General features: G+C 38.5%; 1 protein-coding gene across 1 annotated transcript in view; it reads right to left on the bottom strand.

Moving 5' to 3' along the window:
* The window catches only part of PRIM2 (DNA primase subunit 2), a 348920-nt gene that overhangs the window by 283637 nt on the left and 40970 nt on the right, over positions 1-24313 (bottom strand). Inside the window, exon 6 of the mRNA XM_027852944.1 lies at positions 2423-2518. Within this exon, the coding sequence (XP_027708745.1) occupies positions 2423-2518 (96 nt within the window). The remainder of the gene's footprint in view (positions 1-2422; positions 2519-24313) is intronic.

Genomic DNA, 24313 nt, shown 5'->3' with positions numbered 1-24313 from the left:
AAGAAATGACGAGCAATATGCTCTCAGAAAAACCTGGAAAGGCTTAAATAAACTGATGCAAAGTGAAATGAGCAAAACCAAGAGAACATTATATATAGTGACAGCAATATTGTATGATGATCAACTATGAATGGCTTAGCTATTCTCAGCAATACAATAATCCAAGACAATTCTGATGGATTTATGATAAAAATGCTACCCATCTCCAGAGAAAGAAACTGATGGAGTCTGAATTCAGATTGAAGCATACTATTTCTTTATTTTTCTTAGGTTTTTTTTTTGTCTGTGTCTTCTTTCACAAAATGACTAACATGAAATATGTTTTGCATGTCTGTACATGTATAACTTATATCAATTGCTTGCTTTCTCAATGTGGGGGGAGGGGTGAGTAGAAAGGAAGGAAGAGAATTTGGAACTCAAAAAAAAAATTTTTAATGAATGTTAAAAATTGTTTTTAAATATAATTGCGGGAAAAAATTTTTTTAAAACAAGATCATCCCAGGATTGAATGACAGAACCAGGGATATTTAAGTCAAAGGACAAAAAAAAAAAACCTAATGGGACAATAATGTAAGCATGCATGATTAGTATCTTCAAATATTAGAAGGTCTGTTTAATGGGTTTTGGCCAGGCCCTCCTACAAACTCCACAAAGAACCCATTGTTTTATATAAATGTTATGTGAAGAAATACTGCAAGGGCAGTAGGCATGGTATGAATTTAATTATGTGAGAACAGAAAATATGGCTGAATGATGAAGTCCTAAAAAAAAAAATCATAAAATGGGAAAGAAAGAAAAAGTTCAAAGACTATCCCTAATTCATATTGTTGTTTAGCCATTTCAGTCAGGTTCAACTCTTCATGACTCCATTTAGGATTTTTGTGACAAAGATGCTGAAGAGGTTTGCCATTTCCTTTGCCAGTTCATTTTACAGATGAGGAAACTGAGGCAAACAGGTTGGGTGACTTGCCCAAGGTCACACAATTGGTAAGTGTCTGAGGCCAGATTTGAACTCAGGAAGATGAATCTTCCTGAGTCTAGCAGGGCTTGATCCACTGTTCCACCTACATGCCTTTCTAATTCATCTTGTTTTGACAATTGCTGAGCAACCTCTGGGCTGATGCAACATCTAGCTTTCAGAGATAAAAGTAATCTGGAGGGGCATGGAGTGATTATTGCTTCTCTGACTTGAAAAGACCATTAATTTACATGGCATACTTTTATTTAGACCTGGGACAAGCTTCCCTGGGAGGACAGATAAAGACACTGGAAGTCTGTCCATTGACTCCAACCATTAACTGGATTCAATTTTGTAACATGTGTCCTTAATTTCTGCATCCTCTGATGATAAAGGGAAAGGGAAAGGGAAAGGGAGGAAAAAAAAGTGGGGACCCGGGGTAAGAGTTTCACTAGTCTATGAGACACAATACCTAGCAATGGGAGGCCCTTAATAAATGCTTGTTGACTTGACTTGAATGTGTCTCTGTAAGTAGCAGGATAGAATTAGAGAAATGACCTGAGCTGGTCAGACTGCTAGGGGTGACAGCTATTTTGAGAACCATAGCCAGAATAGGCTAATAAGGTTTATATCTGAGAATGTGTTTCTAAGATTGCCCAAGGGACAACAGAGAAAAAACCACAGTGAACATTTATACAGCACTTTAAGGTTTGCAAAGTGCTTTACAAATATTATCTCATGTGATCTTCACAACAATCCAGGAAGGTAGGCACTATTATTATCCCCATTTTATACATGAGAAAATCAAAGCAGACAGAGGTTAAGTGACTTGTCCAGGGTCACACAGGTAGTAAATGTCTGGAGCTAGATTTGAACTCTGTTTTCCTGACTCCAGCTCCAGTATTTTATCTACTACCCAGCTGTGTCAGTCCTCCCACATTTTTATTTAGCTTTCTTTTTAAAATATTATCTTTATTGTTGCTATGAAAAACGAATGGGCTAAATAAAGTAATATCACAATAACAAGACTAAAAAGGTAGGCTTCATTAACTTAAGAGGAAAAAAACTTCCAACAACTGACATATTATTTATATATCACAACTTTGTCTTCATTAAGTGCTCTTGGTTAATTGTCCTCAACAACATTTCGTCAGCCAGAATCTGGAAGTTGTATATGCATGTAAGTAGTAAAATGTACTTCTTTTCCAGGATTCAAAAAGTCATACTTTACCCTATGAATAAACTCTCCCCCTCCAATCACCGAGGTATTACTATAAAAACAAAAATACTGAAAAACAAAATGAGTTGTAGTAGCAAACCTTAGAACCACAATCAAATTAGAATATTGTACCAATTCAGGGTGAGACATCCAAAAACACTAAAGGGAAAATCATCAACTTCCCCACAACTACCCTAACTTAAGAGTTACAAAAATCCTAGGAAACATTCAAACAATTTTCTCACCTTATAAACAGCATCTAATTCATACTTGTTTCCACTTAAAGGCACAGATGAATCAAGAATATCCTGAGAGTGGAGCTGCTTTTCTTCTTTACTAATCTGAAAGAAAACATACATAGTACAATGTTTAAAAATGTAAAAGACCTCAATGTTAATAAAAAAGCTATTATTCTTTGGTGACAGGATTCTACCCTTCTGCAGAACTGAAAAATTCCCCAAACTTTCTCCATTATATATTATTAATGAAGCCACTTTTCAAAAGATGTTCCATATTTAACATCAGATCTAGTTACATATACTATCATTAACATCATTAGAAGCACACCCTACACCTTCTGGGCCTCTGTTTACCCATAAGTACAAAATGCTTTCCATATCCCCACAGGGACACTGTTTGGAAAAATGAAAAAAAAAAGAAGGTAGAGAGAGTAGAAGAGGAAGGGAGGAGAGAATGAGAAACAGACAGAGGGAAAAAGGGAGAGATAGAGACAGAGAAACAGAGAGAGGTAGAGACAGACAGAGATAGAGAAATAGAGGGAGGAAAGGAGAGATAGAAAAAGAGACAGAAAACAGGGAGAGGGAGAGGGAGAGGGAGAGGGAGAGGGAGAGGGAGAGGGAGAGGGAGAGGGAGAGAGACAGAGGCAGGGATAAGGACAGGCAGAGGGATAGGAAGAGGGAGATGGAAAGGGAGATGGAGAGGGAGAACCAGAGACAAAAATAAGAAAGAATCTTTCATTTCTAATACAAAACACTGTAAATATTGCTAAATTTCTTATTCACATTTATTAAACTCTGCACCCTTGAAACACACACTTCTTTTTTTTTCTCAGAACAACAAATCTACTATTTTAGAACTGTACTGGCTTGCATATTTTCAAATTAACAGTCTAACTCTGCCACTAACTCTGGCTAAAGCAACAGCACTTAAGCAAGCCACTTCAATTCTTTTATCTCAATTATCTAACCTACATAATGTAGGGGATGAATCAGAAGATCTTTAAAGTCACAGAACTTTCAAGTTATGAGGGCCCTCAGACATCATTCAAGCCAAAACCTGATGGCCTCAACAGCATACTGACAAGTGGTCATCTGGCCTTTGCTTGAATGCTTCTCCACAATGAGAAGGCAATCACAACTTCCTATTTTGGCCCATTCCCTTTAGGCTAAGATTTTTCACCTTTCATCAAGCCTAAATTTGCCTCTCTACAATGCTGACCCACTGTTAGTCTTGTCCTCTGAGGCCAAACAGACCAAGTCTAATTTCTCTTCCATGTGACAGCCCTTCAAAGCTTTGAGGACAGCTATCGTGCTCCCCTAAGACTTCTCTTCTCCTCATGTCTTCCAGCTTTAAAAAATATGATTCTGCTTGCAATACACACACACACACACACACACACACACACACACACACACACACACACTTAACTTTCCTCCAAAGAGGAAAAACTTCCAAAAATATTAGAGCCTTTCTATCTACATAGTTCTGCCCTGAATCTGCCCAATTACAAAGATTCCAATAGGCAGGTTAACACCATCTACCTAGAGATAATGCAGTGTATGACGTGTGCAAAATGGAAGAAAAAAGGGCAGAAAAAACCCAGATAAACATGGATTCCACAGGAAAAGGGTGGAGATGGCTTCCAATCGTGAAAGTGCTGTGAACACATAGAGCAGCAAACTATTCTAAATGACCTCCTATTTCCATGCTGATAGGTCTTATGTGACATGAATATCTCTGAACATTTAACATTTTCCATTAGCTCTTACACTCAAGTTATAAATTCACACATCATATGTGTTGTGTTCATTTTTTTTATCAGATACTTAAGCATTATATGAAAGGAGATCTTAAAATAATACAAGCAAAGCATTTTAGAGCGAAGTGCTAAGTTAACTATAACTATATTTAGTTTCAAGGCTTATTACACATTACTTCTATTCATGTAGCTATGGCCCCTAATTGGACCTACTTGCTGTTACTGATACACAACAGGGCAATGAACCTGTAGTTAGGAAGACTTTAGTTCAAATGCAGCCTCAGATACTTATTAGCTATATGACCCTGGGCAAGTCACTTTACTTGTATCTACCTCAGTTTCCTCATCTGTAAAATGGGGATAAAAAAAGTAGCACCTACTTCCAGGGTTGTTGTGAGGATAAAATGAGATAATATTTGTAGGGCAATTAGCAAAACTCAAAGCTTTATATAAATGCTCTCTACTATTGTTATCATTTCACCTCCTATTTGTGACTTTGCACAGGCTGTCCTTCATGCCTAGAATACACTCCCATCTTACTTTATAGAAAAGCATAGCTTAGGGGCAGCTAGGTGGCGCAGTGGATAGAGCACTGGCCCTGGATTCAGGAGGACCTGAGTTCAAATCCGGCCTCAGACACCTAACACTTACTAGCTGTATGACTCTGGGCAAGTCATTTAACCCCAATTGCCTTACAAAAAAAAAAAAAAAAGCATAGCTCAAGTACCACCTTCTATGGAAAGTCTCTTCGAATCTCTCCACCAGCTAGTGCCTTTCACTCCGTCAAAAAATTACTCTACATCTATTATGTGTATATGTTCTATTTACTTATACATGTACATGTTGCATTCCCCTCCCCCCCCAAGAAAAAAAGAATGTTAGCTTTTGAGGAAAAGAATTGTTTGATTTTTCTTCCTTTGTGATCCTAGTGCTTAGTAACACAGCAGGAATAGAAAAGGTGCATAATAAATGCCTTTATCCTAAAGTCCATGGAAAAGTAACTTTTTGTTCAGGACAATGACATGGTCAAACATGAGGAATTCTCATGGTAGGGATTTTATTGGATCTTGCTGTGTATTTTAAGGAAGGACAAGAAAGAAAGTAGGAGGAGGTTAGCTACAACATTCCATGTTTATTAGTCTGGTAAAACTGTTCTCAAGACTTGTTTGTTTACAAAAGGGGAATCAATTCCTACTGGGGAAGAAAAAGTACAGCAAGGAGGGGAAAAAGTACCAATGATTTCAGCAACTATTCTGCAACTTACAGACATAGGTAAAGTAACCTGCCCAACATAATAGAGCCAGAATGAGCTACAGGCTGAATTTGAACCCAGATTTTCCTATATCTCACTGGTTCAGATCTATTAAACTTCAGCTTACATTTATACTAACAAAATCATGGGTGATTGTAAGCAATAAAAGCTTTGCCAAATAAACTTTAGGGAGGTGAATCTCCAGCCTAAGGTAAATTGTTATACTCTCAAATACCATAAGTTGTATGAGATCCTATTCCCCAAATACATTTTTTTGTCTGCATCTTTTATAAAATGTCAGAGTGCAGTAAGACAGCTCTCATAAATCTTACATAAAACTGGAATAGGATAACAAGGAATACAATGAAATTTTCTCAAAAGTGTATCTTGAAAAATAGGACAGTATAAAACATCTATGTGGTCAAAGTTTTGCCTAGTGAAGAATATAGGTAGATGAAAGTCTCAGCACAGGGTGATTCCATGCTCACATGCCCAAAGTAATTGAGCATAATCAAAGCCATGTATACCATTTCTAAAATCCACACCAATTCTACTCTTAGAACTTAACAGTAAATGTTTTAGAATTTTCAGTGAATAAAAAGTTTATCATTTCTCAAAACTGCCCAAGCCACTCCCTCAGGCTATAATCCTCTCTTTCAGCTCCTTCACCTACACTCTTAGTATACAAAGATGCATAACCATTCTATAAAAATCCTTTCCTTGAATCTGTATGAATTGATGCAGAATGAAGTACATAGAATTAGGAAAATGATATATATAATGATTACAATTATGTAGATGAAAAAATACTAAAACAAAACTAAACTGGAAGAGATGATGAAATGTACTCATTGACTTCCTTCAGTCCCAGCTTTAAAGTACCACCTTATACATGAAATCTTTCTGATTCTCCCTTGATCTTAGTCCCTTCCCTCTAAATTTATGCTGTATATTTAACCTGTTTTTATCTTGTTTGTACATAATTGTTCACATGTTGTCTCCCACATTAGACTGTTCTCTTTGAAAGCATGGACTGATTTTAGCCTTCTTTTCCATTTCTAGCACTTAGTACAGCACCTGGCACATGGTAGTTGCTTAATAAATGCTTGAGGATTGACAGTTTATTCCCTTTCTAAAAAAAAAGGGGGAAGTCAAATGGATGCATAATGTTGTACATACAGTCAGACATGGTCATTATCTTTAGTTGGTTTTATCTAACTTTCTGCTACAAAGGAAGGCTCACTAGGTGGAGGGGAAGGGGTGGCTGAGTGAGATATCCAGAAATGACTGGTGTAAAAACAAATATCATCAATTAAACTTTAAATAATAATAATGGTAATAAAAGTCCCTCCTTATCCTGACATCCCATCAAGTTATCATCCTCTCTTTCTTCAACGCCAAACTTCCAGAAAGTGTAGACAAAACAAATGGTTTCTACTCAAAACTTAATCTCTTGCAATCTCACTTTCATTGCCTCTGCTATACCAAAAACATCTCTCCAAGGTCATTAATAATGTCCATTATCACTAAATCCAATGAACTTTCTTCTCTCTGTATCCTCCTTTACCTCTCTGCAAAATTTTACATTGCCTGCCTCTTCTTCAACCCCCTCCCTTAGCTTCTGGGACATTGTACTTTCATGGTTTCTACTCCAACCTTCTCTATCTCCTTTGCAGGTCCCTAATTCTTTTCCCAGATCTAAAATATGGGTATCCCTAAGGGTCTATCTTTGACCCTCTTCTTTTCTCTCTCTGTAATTTCCATTGGTGAGCTCATCCATTTTCACGGTTTCAATAATTACTTTTAGCCAACAGCAGTGTGGCCAATCCTCCCTTTCTTGATCTTCTTCTCCCTTTGCTTCTAGGTCATTGCACAGCTAGGTGGCACAGTAGAGTAAGACCTGAGTTCAAATCTTATCTTAGACATTTTACATGCCCAGGCAAGTCACTTAGCCTCTCTCACCCTCAGTTTCCTCATCTGTATGATGGAAATAATAATAGCAACTATCTCACAGGGTTGTTGTGAGATCAAATGAACTAACATGTAAGTCATTTTGCAAATCTTAAAGTGCTGCGTAATTCCCAATGGATAAATGGTCAAAGCATAAGAACAAAAGTTCTCAGAAGAAGATTCACAACCACATTAAAAAAAAAATGTAGGGGCAGCTAGGCGTTGCAGTGGATAGAGCTACAGCCTTGGAGTAAGGAGGACCTGAGTTCAAATCCAGCCTCAGACACTTCACACTTATTTGCTGTGTGACCCTAGACAAGTCACTTAACCCCACTGCCTCACCAAAAAAGGGGGAAAAAAATGCTCCAAATCACTAATAATAAGAGAAATGCAAATCAAAACAACTCTGAGGGAGAAAGGGGAGAAGCAGGGCAGGGAGGTTCCTGTGGGCCTGGAACACGACCAGTACTGCACCCTCCCACACTAGACTGCCCAGTATGTCTCAGCCCAGAATCCCGAGAACCAGGCACTGGCGAGGTTTTACTGCCCCACAGAAAGAATTATTGGAAAGCAGCTCGTCCTGTGACAGGACCCCTCGATGAAGAGGACCCTCTGTCGCAGCTGCTTCTCCCTCCTCATGCCCAGTCTCACCTGCACCCAGCGGCAGAGGTGTCACCTAGCCAGCGCTGGATGGTACAGACTTGTCTAACATGCCATCGAAGCTACAGATTTCTCAATGACCCCAGGCACCAGCTCTGGGGGGACCAGCCTGAGACCCAGCTGGGAAACCAGGGAGACCCCAAATTGACTAGATCTGTAGCACACACAAGCCATCCAGTCTCAGCTCAGTCTTCTGGGGGAAAATTGCACTATCAGGACTTTGTATCTACTGCAAAGGCCTCAGAAACATGAGCTGTCGTTCAGATAAAATATTCAGTAAAGTATTCAAATTAAAAAAAAAACTGGATTTCACTTCACACCCTACAAATTGGTAAAAATTACCCAAAAATGGCAACAATGCTGAATGAGTTATGGGAAGATGGGTACACTTATGCTTTGTTGCTGACAAATATAGAGAAGCTAGGAAAGATATATATGAACTGATGCAGAGTGAAGTTGTTGTTTGTCCTTCATATCTGAAGAGGACCAATGACATCACGATGCTCAGGTCAAGGTACAGTATATTTGACTATGGATTAGCCAATATGAATCTGTAAAGCTTTACCACAGGTAGGGCACAAATACTTCATTTGAACATTTGGAAGGGAAATGTCTCTAGATAGGTATATATCACATTTCCTTTGAGCTACTGCAATTCTTTGCTCATAGAGCATAGAACCTTCTTTGATGTGGGCATGCCATGCTGGACAGTCCATTACCAGAGTCTCCCATGTCTCACAATCAATACTAAAGTTCTTCAGAGAAACCTTGAGACCTCCCTTACTCCGCTTCTTCTGACCTCCATGTGAATGCTGGCCTTGTGTGAGTTCTCCATAAAATAGTCTTTTAGGTAAACATATCTTTGGCATTCAGATAACATGGCCAGACCATCAGAGTTGTGCTCTCTGTAGCAGAGTTTGAATGACTGGCAGTTCAGCTCAAGAGAGGACCTCAGTGTCCAATACCTTATCTTGCCAGGTGATCTTCAGAATCTTCCTAAGACAATTCAAATGGAAGCAATTCAGTTTCCTGGCATGACACTGGAGACTGTTCAGGTTTCACAGGCATACAACAGTGAAGTCACCACAACGGCTCTGTAGACCTTCAGTTTTGTATGCAGCGTAATACCTCTTCTCTCCCACACTTTATTACAAAACCTCCCAAACTCTGAGCTAGCTCTAGTTGACTACATGAGTCAACCTCATCATTTATGTGGCCACCCCTAGGAAGTATAGTGGCAAGGTAAGTGAACTTATCCACAGCATTCAAATTTTCTCCATTTGTTGTTATCAATGGTTCCATGTATGAATGTGGTGATGCTGATGTTCAGAGAGAAATAGCACCTCAGGTGTGAAGGCTGAGCCCTTTTCAGGGCTACTCATCTATCTATCTGTGGTATCCATCTGTCACTCAACTCTCACTTATAACTTCAAGAAGCTGTAGCATGTACAACAACCACACCCCAGTAAAACCTTCTTGGCAGACAGGCTAAACCAGGATGAGGATAACCAATAGGCCTCAAAACCATCAGTGAGTTAGGGAGATGTCTATTCCAATCATGTGAAGACTTCCCTGAGTAGAATGGGTGGATGTGTTCAATTTGTTCCAATAATCCACAAAGGCAGTAGAAGCAGATGCTGTGGCACACTTAGATCAAAGATGCCACAGTCATCTACTGCATCCTAGGCAATCTCCAGTTGTCGTGCCAGTGGACCTCAATGGCAGAATAAAGTAAACAGAGTCAAGAAACTAAATACACAGGAACTACAACAATGTAAATGGAAAGACCACACCAAAAAATCTAAAGTAAGCACAATAATATTATAAAGATCAAGCAGGACTGGAATGAAAAGATATGAGAAAACATCCCCAACCCACCCCTTTGTGGAGGTGGGAGATCCACAGCTATTACAAACTACACATACTTTGGGACTTTCTCTGTGTATCCATTAGTTATACTGATTTTTTTTTCCCCTCTATTAAAAAAACTCCACTATTTGTCATATGGGATGGCTCTACAGGAAGGGAAGGAATATATGGGATAATATGGTGATGTAAGAATCAGAAAACATCAATGAAAAATTATTTTAAAAAATAAAATTAAATGAAGTATTATGTAACTAGAAGCTATTATTATTTACTTCCTCCCTTTGTTATGGTTCCTTCTCCATCTTTTTGCAGGCTCCACATTCTCCTCCCCCTTCAACAGGAGTTTCCCCCAAAGTTCTAACCTTGGTTTTCTCTACCTTCTCTCCCTTGTAACCTCATTCATTCTCAGTGCTTCAATCATTACCTTCAGTAAAGTGAACTATAAAATCTTTATATATACCTTTAATCCTCTCCCTAGAGTTCCAGTCCTATTTTTCCAGCTGCCTGCTAGTTATTTCTACTTGAATATTTTCCCAACACTTTAAACTTAAGGTATTAAAGCCCCTTCTAACATCTTTTTTTCTGCTGAAAATCTCACCATCCTCACAGTCATGTAGTTATGCATAACCTCAGGGTCATATTTGACTTCTTCTTTTCCCCCAATATTCAACTCAATGGCTCAGTCTTATTGATTCTACTACTACTATACTTCTCAAATCCATCCCCTCTTCTCAACTCCCCATTGCCTATAGAAGTGTAAACTCCTAATCCTATCCACCACCCTTTCTAACTCTATGGCATACTCTTCCCTTTCACAAATACTATGTTCCAAACAAACCGAACTACCTGTTCTCATCCTACCCTTCTCCATCCCTGTGCCTTTGCTCATCTATATGCCTCACATGATCTCTTCTCCCCATCCTACCCCCCAAATTAATCTATTCAAAATTTCTTCAAGGTCCAACTCATGATCCCAACTAAAAGTAATCTCTCCTTTCCTCAAATTTCTCAGGCAACTTTTCCTCAATACCTCCTCAGAAATCTGTCCCTTGAACCTCTCTCTCCCTCTGATTAGAGAAGGTGGAGGGTAGACATTGGAAAGCTCCTCCCAGATCCTCTATTTGAGGAGGAAGCCCAGGACAGCCACCCCCTCATTTCCTACTTGGCTGTAGGGCTTAATGCCCCTGAATAGCCTCTCTCTCCTCCCTCACCCAACAACCCTCTCCCCCACTTTTCAGTTTCTTTTTATGTACTGTCTTCCCCCATTAGATTATGAGCTCCTTGAGAGCAAGGACTATATTTTGCTTTTCTTTGTATCCCCAGTGCTTAGTATTGTGCCTGGCACACAGTAGGTTTTTTTTTATTAATTTATTTTGATTTATCAATAATCACTTCGATATGCTTTTGAGTTTAAAATTTTTCCCCCTTCCTCCCCACCACCCTCCCCAAGACGGCACACAATCTGATATAGGCTATACATTTACATTCATATTAAACATATTTTCACATTAGTGAAGTTGTAAGTAAAAATTAAAACCAATAGGAAGAACCATCAAAAGAGGAAACAAAACTCAACAGAAGAGAAAAAAAAATAGCAATTCAAATTCCATAGTTCTTTCTTTTGATGTGGATAGCATTTTCCATCACAAGGCCTCTGGAGGTGTCTTAGATCCTTGTATTGCCAGGAAGGGTTAAGTTTGTCAATATTAGTCATCACACAATGTGGCTGTTATTGTGTACAACGTTCTCCTGGTTCTGCTCACTTCACTCAGCATCAGACCATACAAGTCTTTCCAGGTTTTTCTGAAATCAGCCTGTTCATCATTTCTTATAGCACAATAGTATTCCATTACATTCATATACCACAACTTGCTCAGCCATTCCCCAATTGATGGGCATCCTCTCAATTTCCAATTCTTTGCCACCATAGAAAGAGCTGCTGTGAATATTTTTGCACATGTAGGTCCTTTTCCTGTTTGTGTGATCTCTTTGGGATATAGCCCTAGAAGTGCTATTGCTGGGTCAAAGGGTATGCACATTTTTATAGCCCTTTGGGTATAGTTCCAAATTGCTCTCCCAAAATGGTTGAATCATTTCACAATCCACCAACAATGCAGTAGTGTTTCAATTTACACAGTAGGCTTTTAATAAATGTTTACTGACTATTGACTGTGGACTATTGAAACTCCCCTTTGGACCTGTCTTACACTTCCTTGTCCAAGGTAACTGTGTGCATCTTCTTATCAGTCGTAGCCAGTCATTAAACATTTATTAAGTGACTACTGCATACCAGGTCCTATGTTAAGCTGCTTCTATTAAATTGTGAGCTTCTATTCTGTCAAATCCTGGAGTGGATAAAGGAAGGGTAGGAAGAAAATGGATATAAGAAAAATAGGCTGGCCAGTAGGATAGGTAGATAGAAGGGAAGTCAGAGAAACAAAGCTTCCCTGTAACTCAAGGGCTGCCATAAGAGTTACCCCCTCCACCACAGACTTGCTCATAGACTTTTGCCTTAGAGGGCAAAACTGGAAGTAATGTGTGGAAGTTGCCAAGCTACAGATATAGGTATGATATAAAGAGAAACTTCTCAATTAGAACTCTTTAAAAGTAGAATGGGCTGGCTGGAAGGTAATGAGTTCTCTCTCACTGAAAATCTTTGAGCAGAGACCACTTGTTGGTAATATTGTAGCAGAGTGTTTCAGCCAGGTACCAATTAGACAAGATGTCCTCTGAGGTCCCTTCATGCTATAAAATCTGTGACCTATCTTTGGATTTGCAGGGCCAAGGCACAGTGCTTTGCATACAAATGGCCCCTAATGCTTTCTGAATTGAAGAACATTTATGATTTTCTATTATTATTTTCTTATCATTTTCAAATCTCTAAAATGTGAGATTCTGAGACATTGTATTCTGCCCCTTCTCCTCTCAAAGGGCTAGGGGAAAAGAGGAGCACATTTCATTTTCCAAGATTCCCCAAATGTGGCTGCCTACTCACATACCTGATAAAAACTCATCATTAAAGACAAAGACAAGACAAAAAGGCTTCCTGCTCTTCCAGAAGTCAATCTCATTCAGGTAAGCAGAGGCAGATGTAGTAGAATTATTACAGCACCTGGTATCCTTTTCAAGTATCTGCTACTAAGATTTTTTTCCGCAGCAATTATGTGAAATACCTCCCACAAAGTAAACCAATGTTTGTTAATTTGCAGGTTTGTACAGAGTTTTACTTATTCCAGGGAAGGTAAAATACCTTTGATCCCTACAGATTACTTATGTGCATAAGTAACATCATCCTAGTTAGTAATGTAATTTCTTTATGTATAGATTATATAGATAGATTATATATGTGTATATATATTTCTTATTACATGCATATTTATAAAACATAGATAGATTACACACATATATATAGGGCATCCCAAAAATCTTAGTACAGCTATAATCTACCAAAGCTGAAAGGAAATTGAGGAAATAAGAGACAAAAAAGCTAAGTGATTTTCCCATGGTCATAGAACCAGTAGAATACACTCTTTGTATCCCCTACGCTCTGCACGATACCTCACACATAATAGGTGTATAAAAATTTTTTATTGAACTGAATCTGCATCAGATGCAGAATTCAAACCCAGGTCCCGACCAAATCTAAGCCTTCCTCTACACCACAAGACAACATTTCCACAATAAATCTCATTATTCTTACTGAAGCAGTAAACTTTCAAAAACACGTTATCATTTCTAACTGATTTTCGGCTGACGGTGGCATCTATCATCTAGGAATGGATTTAGAGTCAAAAGGTAAGGGTTCATATCCTCATCTTGACACCTTGGGTGAAATCACTTACCCTCTCTGGGTCTGAGTTTCCTCATCTCTAAAATGAAGTTGGAAAAGTTCTCTAACATTCCCTTGCAGTCCTAAGTCTATGATCTTAGGATTAAGGTTATTCTGGCTTCTGAACTCAATCACCTTAACATCCCACAGAAAACCTTCCTCCCCCCACACCCAATTCCCCTTAAAAAAAAGATAAGAAAGATAGTATATAAAGGAATCTTTCTGGCCAGTTTATAGTCCTTTGTCATATAAGCAGTCATCCTCTGATTTATCTGTTTGACAAAATATGCATATATTAGATATCAATTTTTCCTGAAGTGAAACCAAGCTATATTAGTAGAGAAAAGTGAAATAGCTTGCACCAGCAAGTGTTCAAACCGAAAGTTAAAATATGTTATTAAATTTGAACTGATTTTTCAAATTCAGGGAAATGGAGGTCATTAGAGAGAGATAATCAGATATTTTTTGTTTAGTATCAAATCACAAATGAGAGGAAGAAAACATCTGGAAGTATCATTTTCTATGATAAAATACATGTTCTGCAGCCTTAGGTCACTTATTTGGAAAATCACTTCAAATAGACCTATGTTACACAAAAGGTAATAATGATATTCCCTGGATGCACAATGAACATAATTTTTTTAAGTTCACAAATTAAATTTAAAAAAAAAGAATACATTCTCACTATGGTTGAGAATATAAGCTATAAGTATTTTTACTATTTCCATTCTGCATCATTATAGCATGCTTTTTTTCTATTAAATATGAACAAGACAAGAAGATAGTCACACAATAGAAAAGGAGAGGAGGGAAGGAACCAAAGAAAATCACCTTGAAATTGCCCATAACTTATAAATCCCTAGGAATAAATGAACAAAAAAGTAGAAAGGGAAGATGTAATTGCCACTATGTGGGTGAGTGTTAATTAACTAAAACTAGTAATATTGTATGTAATTTCACTTACAAATTCTTGGCTATTTATAATCACCCAAAGTTTAAAAGAAAAGCTGGAAAATGAAAGCTAATCTAATTTCCTGACAGTGCCATTAGTAGGTTAATGCCTCAGTAGCACTACTAAACCAATCAATGTAAAAGAGCAATAGTCTGGTTATTTTCCTGCTACTCTTTTTGTTGTTTTCTGTAAGGCCAACACAGACAGACATTCTGCAGACCACTAAGCCCCATATCCAGGTAGGCCCTGTCTTTCCAAAGAAAAGGATACCTCGTCTTTAAAAATGAAGTAGTCTTTATGTAGTTATAAATCCTTGCAAAGTATAGCAACCTAACAAATGCTTATTAAGCAACTACTGTGTACAAGGCACTAAGCTAGACAATTTGGGGCAATGAGCCTTATATCAGCAAATAAAGCTAATAGTGCACATTCATATAGCACTTTAAGATTTACGTGTTATCTCCCTTGATCCTCACAACAACATGTAAGGTAGGTGCTATTATTATCCCCACTGTACAGATGAGTAAACTGAGGCTAGAAAGAGGTTAAGTGGATTGCCCAAGGTCAAACAGCCAATAAAGGCCTGAGGCAGGATTCACACTCAGATCTTCTTGACTCTAAGGCCAACACTCCATCCACTGTACCACCTAGCAAATGGCTTATTTCCCTTTTGTAGGTAGTTTCTGTATATGTCATATGTCAAAGTATGACATATACAGAAACTACCTACAAAAGGGAAACATTTAAATATGAATAAACAACAGTGACATGGGGGAGGTACAGTATGCAGGGAGAAAAAAGAATAAGTTTTTGCAGGGTAGAGAGAGAAAAGATGTTCCTTTCACATATGGGAGGAGTCCCAGGGCCCAAACTCCCACAATGAGCTTGCAGTGACATAATTCCTGAAGATCTCAATGAGGTTTAGGCATATCCTGCTGTGTAAAGCCCTCTCTCAGGACATGCACACATAACATGACCCAAGGTCAGAGGACCTGGGTTCAAATGCCTGCTCTGCCACATCACAGAACCTTGAAAAAGTCACTCTAAACCTCAGTTTCCTCCCCCATCCATAAAATGATAGAGCTGGAATAAAGGTTAGCAAAAGTCTCTTCCTACTCTAAGAGGTTATGATTTTATGATTAATAAGAAAAGGCAAACAACAAAAAGAAAGTCAAACAAAAATAGAAAACAAATAATAATACAAAACAGTACAGAAAATGACAAATGGCAGTACATATTTGGTATGGACAATAGAGGCTCTGAGTCTGGAAAACAGAAAGATCACTAAATAAAAGTAGGCTAGGAAGAATTTGTGGATGATGCCTCCAGGAGAAAATCAAACTCTTCAGTCTGGCATTAAAGGTCCTTCACAATCTGGTTCTAGACTACTCAGCCTTTTCTCAGGTTACTCCATCTCCTACCAACATACATTTACAGAAGCCATTCTCCATGGCTAGGAAGTACTCCTTCCCCATCTCTACCTCTCTGAATCCTTATTGTCCTTCAAGAGTCAGCTCAGTCAGACTAACTGCTCTATGAAACCTCTCCCCCAAATTGTTAATGCCCTCTCCCTCTTCAAATTATCTTGTATTTACTTATCTCTACACATGGTACATGTATCCCTCCAGGAGACTATAAGCTCCTTAGGGGAAGGAACTATTTCACAGTAATCACTTAGCACATACTTGTTGAGCTAATGTGAGCTAGAAAACAAAAAAGCATGTGAACAGAAACCCACCCTGTGCAAAATCCCTGACAAGTACTTGAAGATCTCCAGAAATGGGTACTCACTACCTACCATCTATTCTCCCATGGCAGCTAGATAAGTTGCAGTGGATAAGTGCTGGGCCCGGTAGCATGAACAACTTGAGTGTTCGAACCTCAGATACATTAGCTGTGTGACCCTGGGCAAGTCAATTAACCTCTATCTGCCTCAGCTTCCTCAACTATAAAGTCGAGATGGTAATAATAGCTTGGAGTTGTCATGAAGATTAAATGAGATATTTGTAAAGTGCCTTACACAGTGCCTAGCACATAGTAGGCATTTAACCAATGCTTGTTTCCTTCCTACAGTATTGTTCCAATTGTTAAGAATCCCCCCTCCCCTTTATATTAACCAGAAATCTGCATAAATCTAACCACTAAACCTACATGGAAAAGTCAAAACAAATTCTCTGCACTTGAACATGGTTCCCATCTTCCCAAGAAAAGCAAACCTCTTCTTGAAAAATCAAGTGGCCTATGCATTCTTAGTTTCAAAATAATTCAATGAATGAATATTTATCAAGCATCTACTGTGATGCATCCACTCTAAGTCCCATCCACCTCTGGCACCAGCTGAAGAAAGCTTAACTCTTCTTTCAAAAGACTACTCCTTTCAAATACTTGAAAACATCATCTATCACACCCCTGCTCCCCGAAAGTTTTCTCTTCTCCAGACTAAACATCCCTGATTCCTTTAGCAGATACACATATGGCAAGGTATAGCTTTCGTCATTCTAGTCAGCCTCCTCTAGAGACAATCTAATTTGTCAATATTCTTTTAAAAACATAGTGCCCACTTAAAAATATAGTTCTGAGAAGGGGGCCACAAGTTTCACCAGAATGCCAAGAGACCATGACATGCAGGAGAAAAAAAAGTTAAGGACTCCTACAATAGGAGATGGCAACACGTATACATCTAGCATTGAAGACCAGATCTACTGAGCCCATAGGAGATGTGGCATCCTCCCCTGCCTATCCTGTACCCAGTCATGGGATTAGGTAAGTTTAGACTATGCAGCTCATCCTCTGGTGAAAGGGAGCTCTCTTTTCTGACACTCACTGGGTCATTAACAAGTCCCCACTTGGGGATAATGATAATTATAATGCACAATCTAGGGGTTCCACAAAAGGAAGAAACTAACAGGTACTCAATATACAGTAGGAATTGAGTATGGGACAGGTAATTTATTTCTTTCACCAAAACGAATGCTAAGCATAACAGAATCATTGCAATCATTGCTCTACGATCCAATGATATGATCCTCCTTGCTCTTTTTCACTTTAGACACTATCTCCCAACTCCATTCGTTTTCACTAGCTGTCTTCCGGCCCAATATTCCTTCCTTCCTCATTTCTACTTCCTAACTTTTCTGGCTTCCTTCAAGTCTCACCTAAAATCTCACCTTCTCCAAGAAGAAGCCTTTTCTCACTCTTCCTTAATCTTAGTACCTTCTCTCTGAGATTATCTCCATTTTAACTTGTATATATCTTGTTTATACATAATTGTTTGCATATTGTCTCCCCTATTAGATTGTAACCTTGTTGTAGGTTTTTGCCTTCTTTGTATTATCATGGCTTAGCACAATGCCTGACATATAGTAGGCACTTAATAAATGTTGACTAATTTAAAAAAAAAAAAACACAGTGCCCAGATATTAGATGTAGTCTGCTGAGCAAGGCACAATACATAAAAGCTGTTCCTACATCTCTATGAATGCCTAAGACCACATTTGCTATTATTTTAGCCACAAAATCACACTTCTGACTCAGTTGAGCTTGAGATCCACTAAAATCCCAAGATCTTGTTCCCCCCCAAATGAACTACTGATTAGCCATGATTCTCCCATCCTGTACCTGAACAGATGAATACCTGAATCTAAATACAGAATTCAACATTTTAAGTTTAAACTTCATCTTACTTGATTCAGCCCATATTTCAGGCCTACAGAAACTTTTTGGCTCTTGAATCTGCCATGCCACATGTTAGCGATATCAGCCAGTTTTATATCCTCTGAAAATTTGCTACTTGTTGAGATTTAAACTGGAGTGTGAAAGATAAGTGGTATTTTGAAAGGCAGAGAACAGCATTCTAGGTGGGCATTTCTGGCATCAAGTTAAGATAGGGAGAGCTTCTTGGGTAAAAGTAGACAAAATTGACCAGAATGAAGGGCTTACGTAGAGAAGATGATGGGATTTGGGGCTGTGTCAATGTGAAGGGCTCTATAAAGGAGGAAATTACTACAAATGCAGATTCTCTACCTGCTCTGCAACTTATAGCCTTAGCGTTACCTGGGGCAACTAGGTGGTTAAGCAGCTTGCCCACAGTCACAAAGCAAGTATGTATTAGAGGAAGGACTTCCTGACTGCCAGGAATGCTCTCTATCCATTGCACCACGCGTGTGTCTCACGTATAGGACTGAAGGACGGTAAGTGTATTCAGTTCAACTGAAATTTCACTGGGAAGATTTGGGGCCGCTAGGTCATGAAATGGACAGAACCTCAGGTTTTGAGTCAGGAAGATCTAGGTTCAAATCTGGCCTCAGATACTTACTAGCTGTGTAACTCTGGGTGAATCACTTAACTTCTATCTGCCTCAGTTCCCTCATCTATAGAATAAATAATAGCACCTACTCCCATGGTTGTTTTGAGGATCAAATGAAATATCTGTAAAGCATTTAACACAGTGCCTGATACATAGTAGGAACTTAATAAAAGCTTGCTATTTTTTTAAGACACAAGACACAAGAAATGGTCTTTGCCCTCACGTTTGGTATATTCTATGGGCAAAGAATATGACATATACAGAGACAAGTAATTACAAAAATTACAAAAAAATTACAAAATAATTTGAGGAGAAAGCACCAGCCTTAGCGAAGGCTCCCTACAGTTCAGTTACATAGAACTATATGCAAAAGAGCAAGCCCCATATACTTACTAAATTATATATACTGTGTAAAGCACTATTTCCTTTAGTCTTATACGTTTCTTCTTATTGTCAAAAGGATGTAGAAATGATAATATATGCCATTCTGGGAACTAACCTACTCAGCTTTTTCAAAAATTACAAAGTAAATTTAGAGTTTATGAAAAATTGATATCAGTCTGAGCCAACCTGACAATAAATCCAGGGGTCAAATATGGGAAAAATCACCAATCACAGGATCATAGATATAGAGCTAAAAGGGACCTTAGTGGTCATAGAGTCCAACCTCCATTTTACAGATGAGGAAACTAAGGCCTAAAAAGCCTGAGTGATTTGCCCAGGGTCACACAGCTAATAAGTTTCTAAAGAATGATTTGAATGCAGGTCTTCCTGATTCCTGATTCAAGTCTTCTTGATTTGGAGTACACCATTATAACAATCTATTAATCAACAAGCATTTATTAAGTGATTACTATGTGCCAAGCACGGTGCTGAGCATTGATGATACAAAGAAAAAGCAAAAACAGTACCTGCCCTCAAGGAGTTTACATTCAAACAGAGGAGACAACATATATAAAGCAGAACACAGAAAATAAATACATAATAGATGAAAGGTAACCAGGCTGACTCACCACCCAAAAAAATACTATACTTCAGGGTCAACAGGGAGTTCAAAATCTCTCCAAAGATACCGGAAAAGAATCTCATGCTGAGTCAGATCTCAAGTCACAAATTATGATAAACTCACCCCTCCTAAAACAACCCTAGAGCTATCCAAGCCCAGGAATAACCTGAGAACTAGCCATACCAGACCTCCTAATTTAGGATCAGATGTCTGGAGCTGCACAAGAAACCAAGCAAATTTTCCAGGCTCTCTGAGCTGATGGCACCCCGTCACTGCTGAAATTTGCCTCATTGTGGGACATAGACCTAAAATACTAAAATGCAGTTATGATTTGGCAACAGGATCCTATCTACCACTACTGAAAACTATTTCTTCTGTCTCATATCTGTGTGAGTCAACTCTGATCTATTTCTAATGATGAAAGCCTTTCAAAAATTGATTTCCATATTGATTTGTGGCATTTTACCCAACCCATCCCCTTAGACAAGGGGAGAAACATTAAAGGGAGGTCATATTAGTCTAAGACAGTGACCCAAAAGAACTGTCTCCCATAGATGGCTTCCTGCCTTATTTCATTATATTGAACCGATCCCCAAAACACAAGGCCTCATTATTTTTTATCTTTGTTAACCAAATAAAGTCATTCTCATTAAAGAAATATGATAGGTATGAAAGCCATGCAGCAAGTGAGCCTGACCAACTCAACAGAGCTTCAATTTCAAGACAGCTAGAATATTTGGGCAATTAAGAAAAAAATGCTTATTAGCACTTATCATCTGTATCCTAATTTGGCATATTATCACATATTTTCCTTGTACTATATATTAAATTTCACATCTATACATCTTGTCTTCCCAGCTACACAGAAAGAAACTTAAAGATTAAAAATTAAAATAATAAAGATTAAAAACCATAAAGAAAATGAATCATATTCTACTGTCTTATTTTGTCCTCCCTTCACAGGAAGTTCTCAAATTTATACTGAATTAATGAAAGAAATGTTTGTTCTTCCTATGTTTTCACCCTGGTAATCAATTTTCCTCCAAATATACTGCCTCATTTTAGTCACTAACATTACAATATAAAGTTTAATAATTCCTCTGCTCTTGTTATAAAAAATAAATTGAAACACTCCACAAACATCTCAATGCATGACAATAATGAATGGGAACTGTGCCTTAGAACTAAACCTAAAATAACTTGGGGTTTATTATTTTTTTCCCCAGTCTCCTTAAGAAATGGGGTAGGCAAGACTAAGAAGTTGGCAACTGCTCCTTTAATTTCAAACTATTTATTCTAAGCACCCAGTTAATTGGCAAGATGCCTATGTCTTCACATGGCTTTCTATTACTGAGTTTCAAATTTTCTTCTTTATGGTCTCTCCCTTATGTTATCTTCTGCAATAACCTTTTGGCGCTCAATTAAAGGCCTCCAAAGTACAATCGTCTGCAAAGCTCCAACTGGCAAATGTTCTTCTGAAAAAACAAAACCAGGCAGTTTCCCTCCCCCATTTTTACAATAATAGCACAGCAGAAAATTGTCCTGCTTTACTTTTTTTCTGAGTTTTCAACTACACAGCACGTTGACCATTTTCAGACCTTTGAAACACAAGCAGCCAACCCCCGAACTTGTGGTGATTTTACATGCTCTAGTCCAAGACAGTTACCAAGAGCATTTGAAGTATATAATCAAAATCTGTCTTGACTTAGCTCTCAAAGAAGTCCAAAGGCTGCTGAGGAGCCTACAGGGATCAATGGTGTTGCCATGCTCATTATAACACATTGAGAATGAAATCAAGGGGTAGGAAAGAAAGATGCCAGAGAAAGAAAATTAATTTGCTAAAAATCCTTTCTCACAGACTGTAAAAGGAATATAGAATCAAGTTTCATCCCTAAAGAGATTTTGAAACATATGCAAAGAGCACTAGTTTGGGATGTGGAGGAACTTGGGCAAGTCACCTAACTTCCAAGCCTCAGTTTCCTCTTCCATATATAAACAAATAGATTGATCTACCTGTTATTTAAGGAATCTTCCAGCTCTAAATCCTATGAACCTATAATCAAGCCCAGAGCTATTCAATGTCTACTTTCCTTCATGTACTTTGAAGTCAGTTTGGGGTACCAAAAGTCAGTCACATATAAGACACTAAATATGGCAACGGCACTGGTCTGGGGAGATGCTTACATACACATACACACACACACACACACACACACACACACACACACACACAATCTCTCTCTCTCTCTCTCTCTCTCTCTCTCTCTCTGTCCTCCTCTCAGAATGTATTTATTACCAGGAAGCAACAAAAATTTAACTGATACCATTATATTGTCACGTATGTGCCAAAATTTACTGGCTTCTCAGGAAATTCCATTAAGTGATCATCAGTGCTAAGAGTTTTATTCCCCCAACAGGAATGCCCATGCCCTATTCCATACGCATCTAAATCTAACTCATCCTTAAAGTACTAGCTGTGGTACCATCAGCTCAATAAAGCTCTTCCCAACTATTCTAATCTATTTCAATTTTTCTTTCCTTACCTCCAATAAGGCAGCTACGTGGCTGTTAGCATCCAAATCTAACACAAAGTCCCAAGTTCAAATCCAGCCTCAGACCCTTACTAGCTGTGTGACTCTAGGCAACTCATTTAACCTCTAGTTGCCTCAGTTTCCTCATCTGTAAAATGAAGATAATAATAGCACCTACCTGTCAGGGATATTGTGAGGATCAAATGAGATGATATTTGTGAAGTGCTTAGCATAGTACTTGGCACATAGCAGGCACTTAATAAGTGCTGGTTTCCTTCCTTTCTTCCAGTACAGACAGTGTGGCATAGTGGCTAGAGAGCCAGCTTCAAAGTCTGATTCAAGTTCCACCTGTGACCCCTAATGGCTACATGATCCTAGGCAAGTAATTTATCTCAGGGCTCTAGACAACTCTCTTAAGAGTATAAGTTGAGGGGGCGACTAAGTGGCGCAGAGGATAGAGCACCTGCCCTGGATTCAGGAGGACCTGAGTTCAAATCCAGCCTCAGACACATAACACTTACTAGCTGTGTGACCCTGGGCAAGTCACTTAACCCTGATTGCCTCACCAAAAAGCAAAAAAAAAAAAAAAAAAAAAAAAAAAAAAAGCATATAAGTTGAAAAGATGTCAACCAACACTGGTAGAGGGAGTTTCCTCCCCTGTGAATTCCTTGAACCAACAAAATCATAAGTCTGGTTGTTAGGCTTTATCTTTTACTTTCAATATAAGTTATAATCTGCATCACGCATTTTAGCATTGTCTTCTGCTGTTCTTCCATTGTTTATGTGTGTTAAATCTTATTTCCCCAGATAGAGTATGAACTCCTTGAGGGCTGGGACCATCTTTTGTCTCTTTTGGTATCCCCAGCACTTAACATAATGCCTGCCACATGGTAGGCACTTAATAAATGTTTACTGACTGACTGACTGATGATCTAAGCTGAGAGTTAATATAAGCGACAGTGAAGGCTCTGAGCCTCTGGTAGACAGTAACATATAACAAAGAACACACTTTGAATCCATTAGGGACTTTGGGGCAGAGGAAGAACACCTGCAATTTTCACATACCTTGGCTATAATTCAGGTTCCATCTCTGATACCTACTGGCTAAGTGACCCTAGGCAAGTCACTTACCATCTCAGTGCTCCAGGAAACTATTTAAGACTTTAATGCTGACCTGTACCAGTAGTTTGGGTTTCTTCATCCAGAGAAATTCCTGTATCAATAAAATCATAGGCCTGTCCTTATCTGTATTCTTTATCTAAGGTTCGCAAATGCCTAGTGCTAGCCTCTTTCACCCAGAGGAAAATGACTTCTACAGTACAGTAGCATCTTGCACTGTCTATGCTTCTTAGTTAGCTGTGTTTCTTATCTGATCTGCTTTAGAAAATGATCTGTGAAGACCAGCTTTTCCCTTTCCTATACCTCCTCCAATCCAATTTCTGACATTTTTAGGATGCCATCATTGGGAAAAGTATCAGACTTGGAGTGAGGACAGACTGTTACTGAAATTCAAATATCCAACATATGGCCATAAACACACACACACACACACGGCACCGTAAAGCCTATCATTTGACACATATTGAAGAAATATTTGGATCACAAAAAATAATTCCATTATTATAACGGAAAAGTAGAACATCTAACTGGGACGAGTGAGGCAGGAAGTCAGGCTTTCTTGGGAATTGCAGCTCTAACTCCCTTGCCTTATTAATTGAATGTTCTCCCATTTTTTCAAATCAGAACCTAGATGCAGAGAACCCTAGGATGTAGGCAGCCTGA

This window comes from Vombatus ursinus, unplaced genomic scaffold, assembly GCF_900497805.2.
Source record: "Vombatus ursinus unplaced genomic scaffold, bare-nosed wombat genome assembly UNPS02009835.1, whole genome shotgun sequence".
Lineage (NCBI taxonomy): Eukaryota > Metazoa > Chordata > Mammalia > Diprotodontia > Vombatidae > Vombatus > Vombatus ursinus.
Note: the sequence above shows the minus strand (reverse complement) of the source record. Positions and strands in the feature narration are given on the sequence as shown.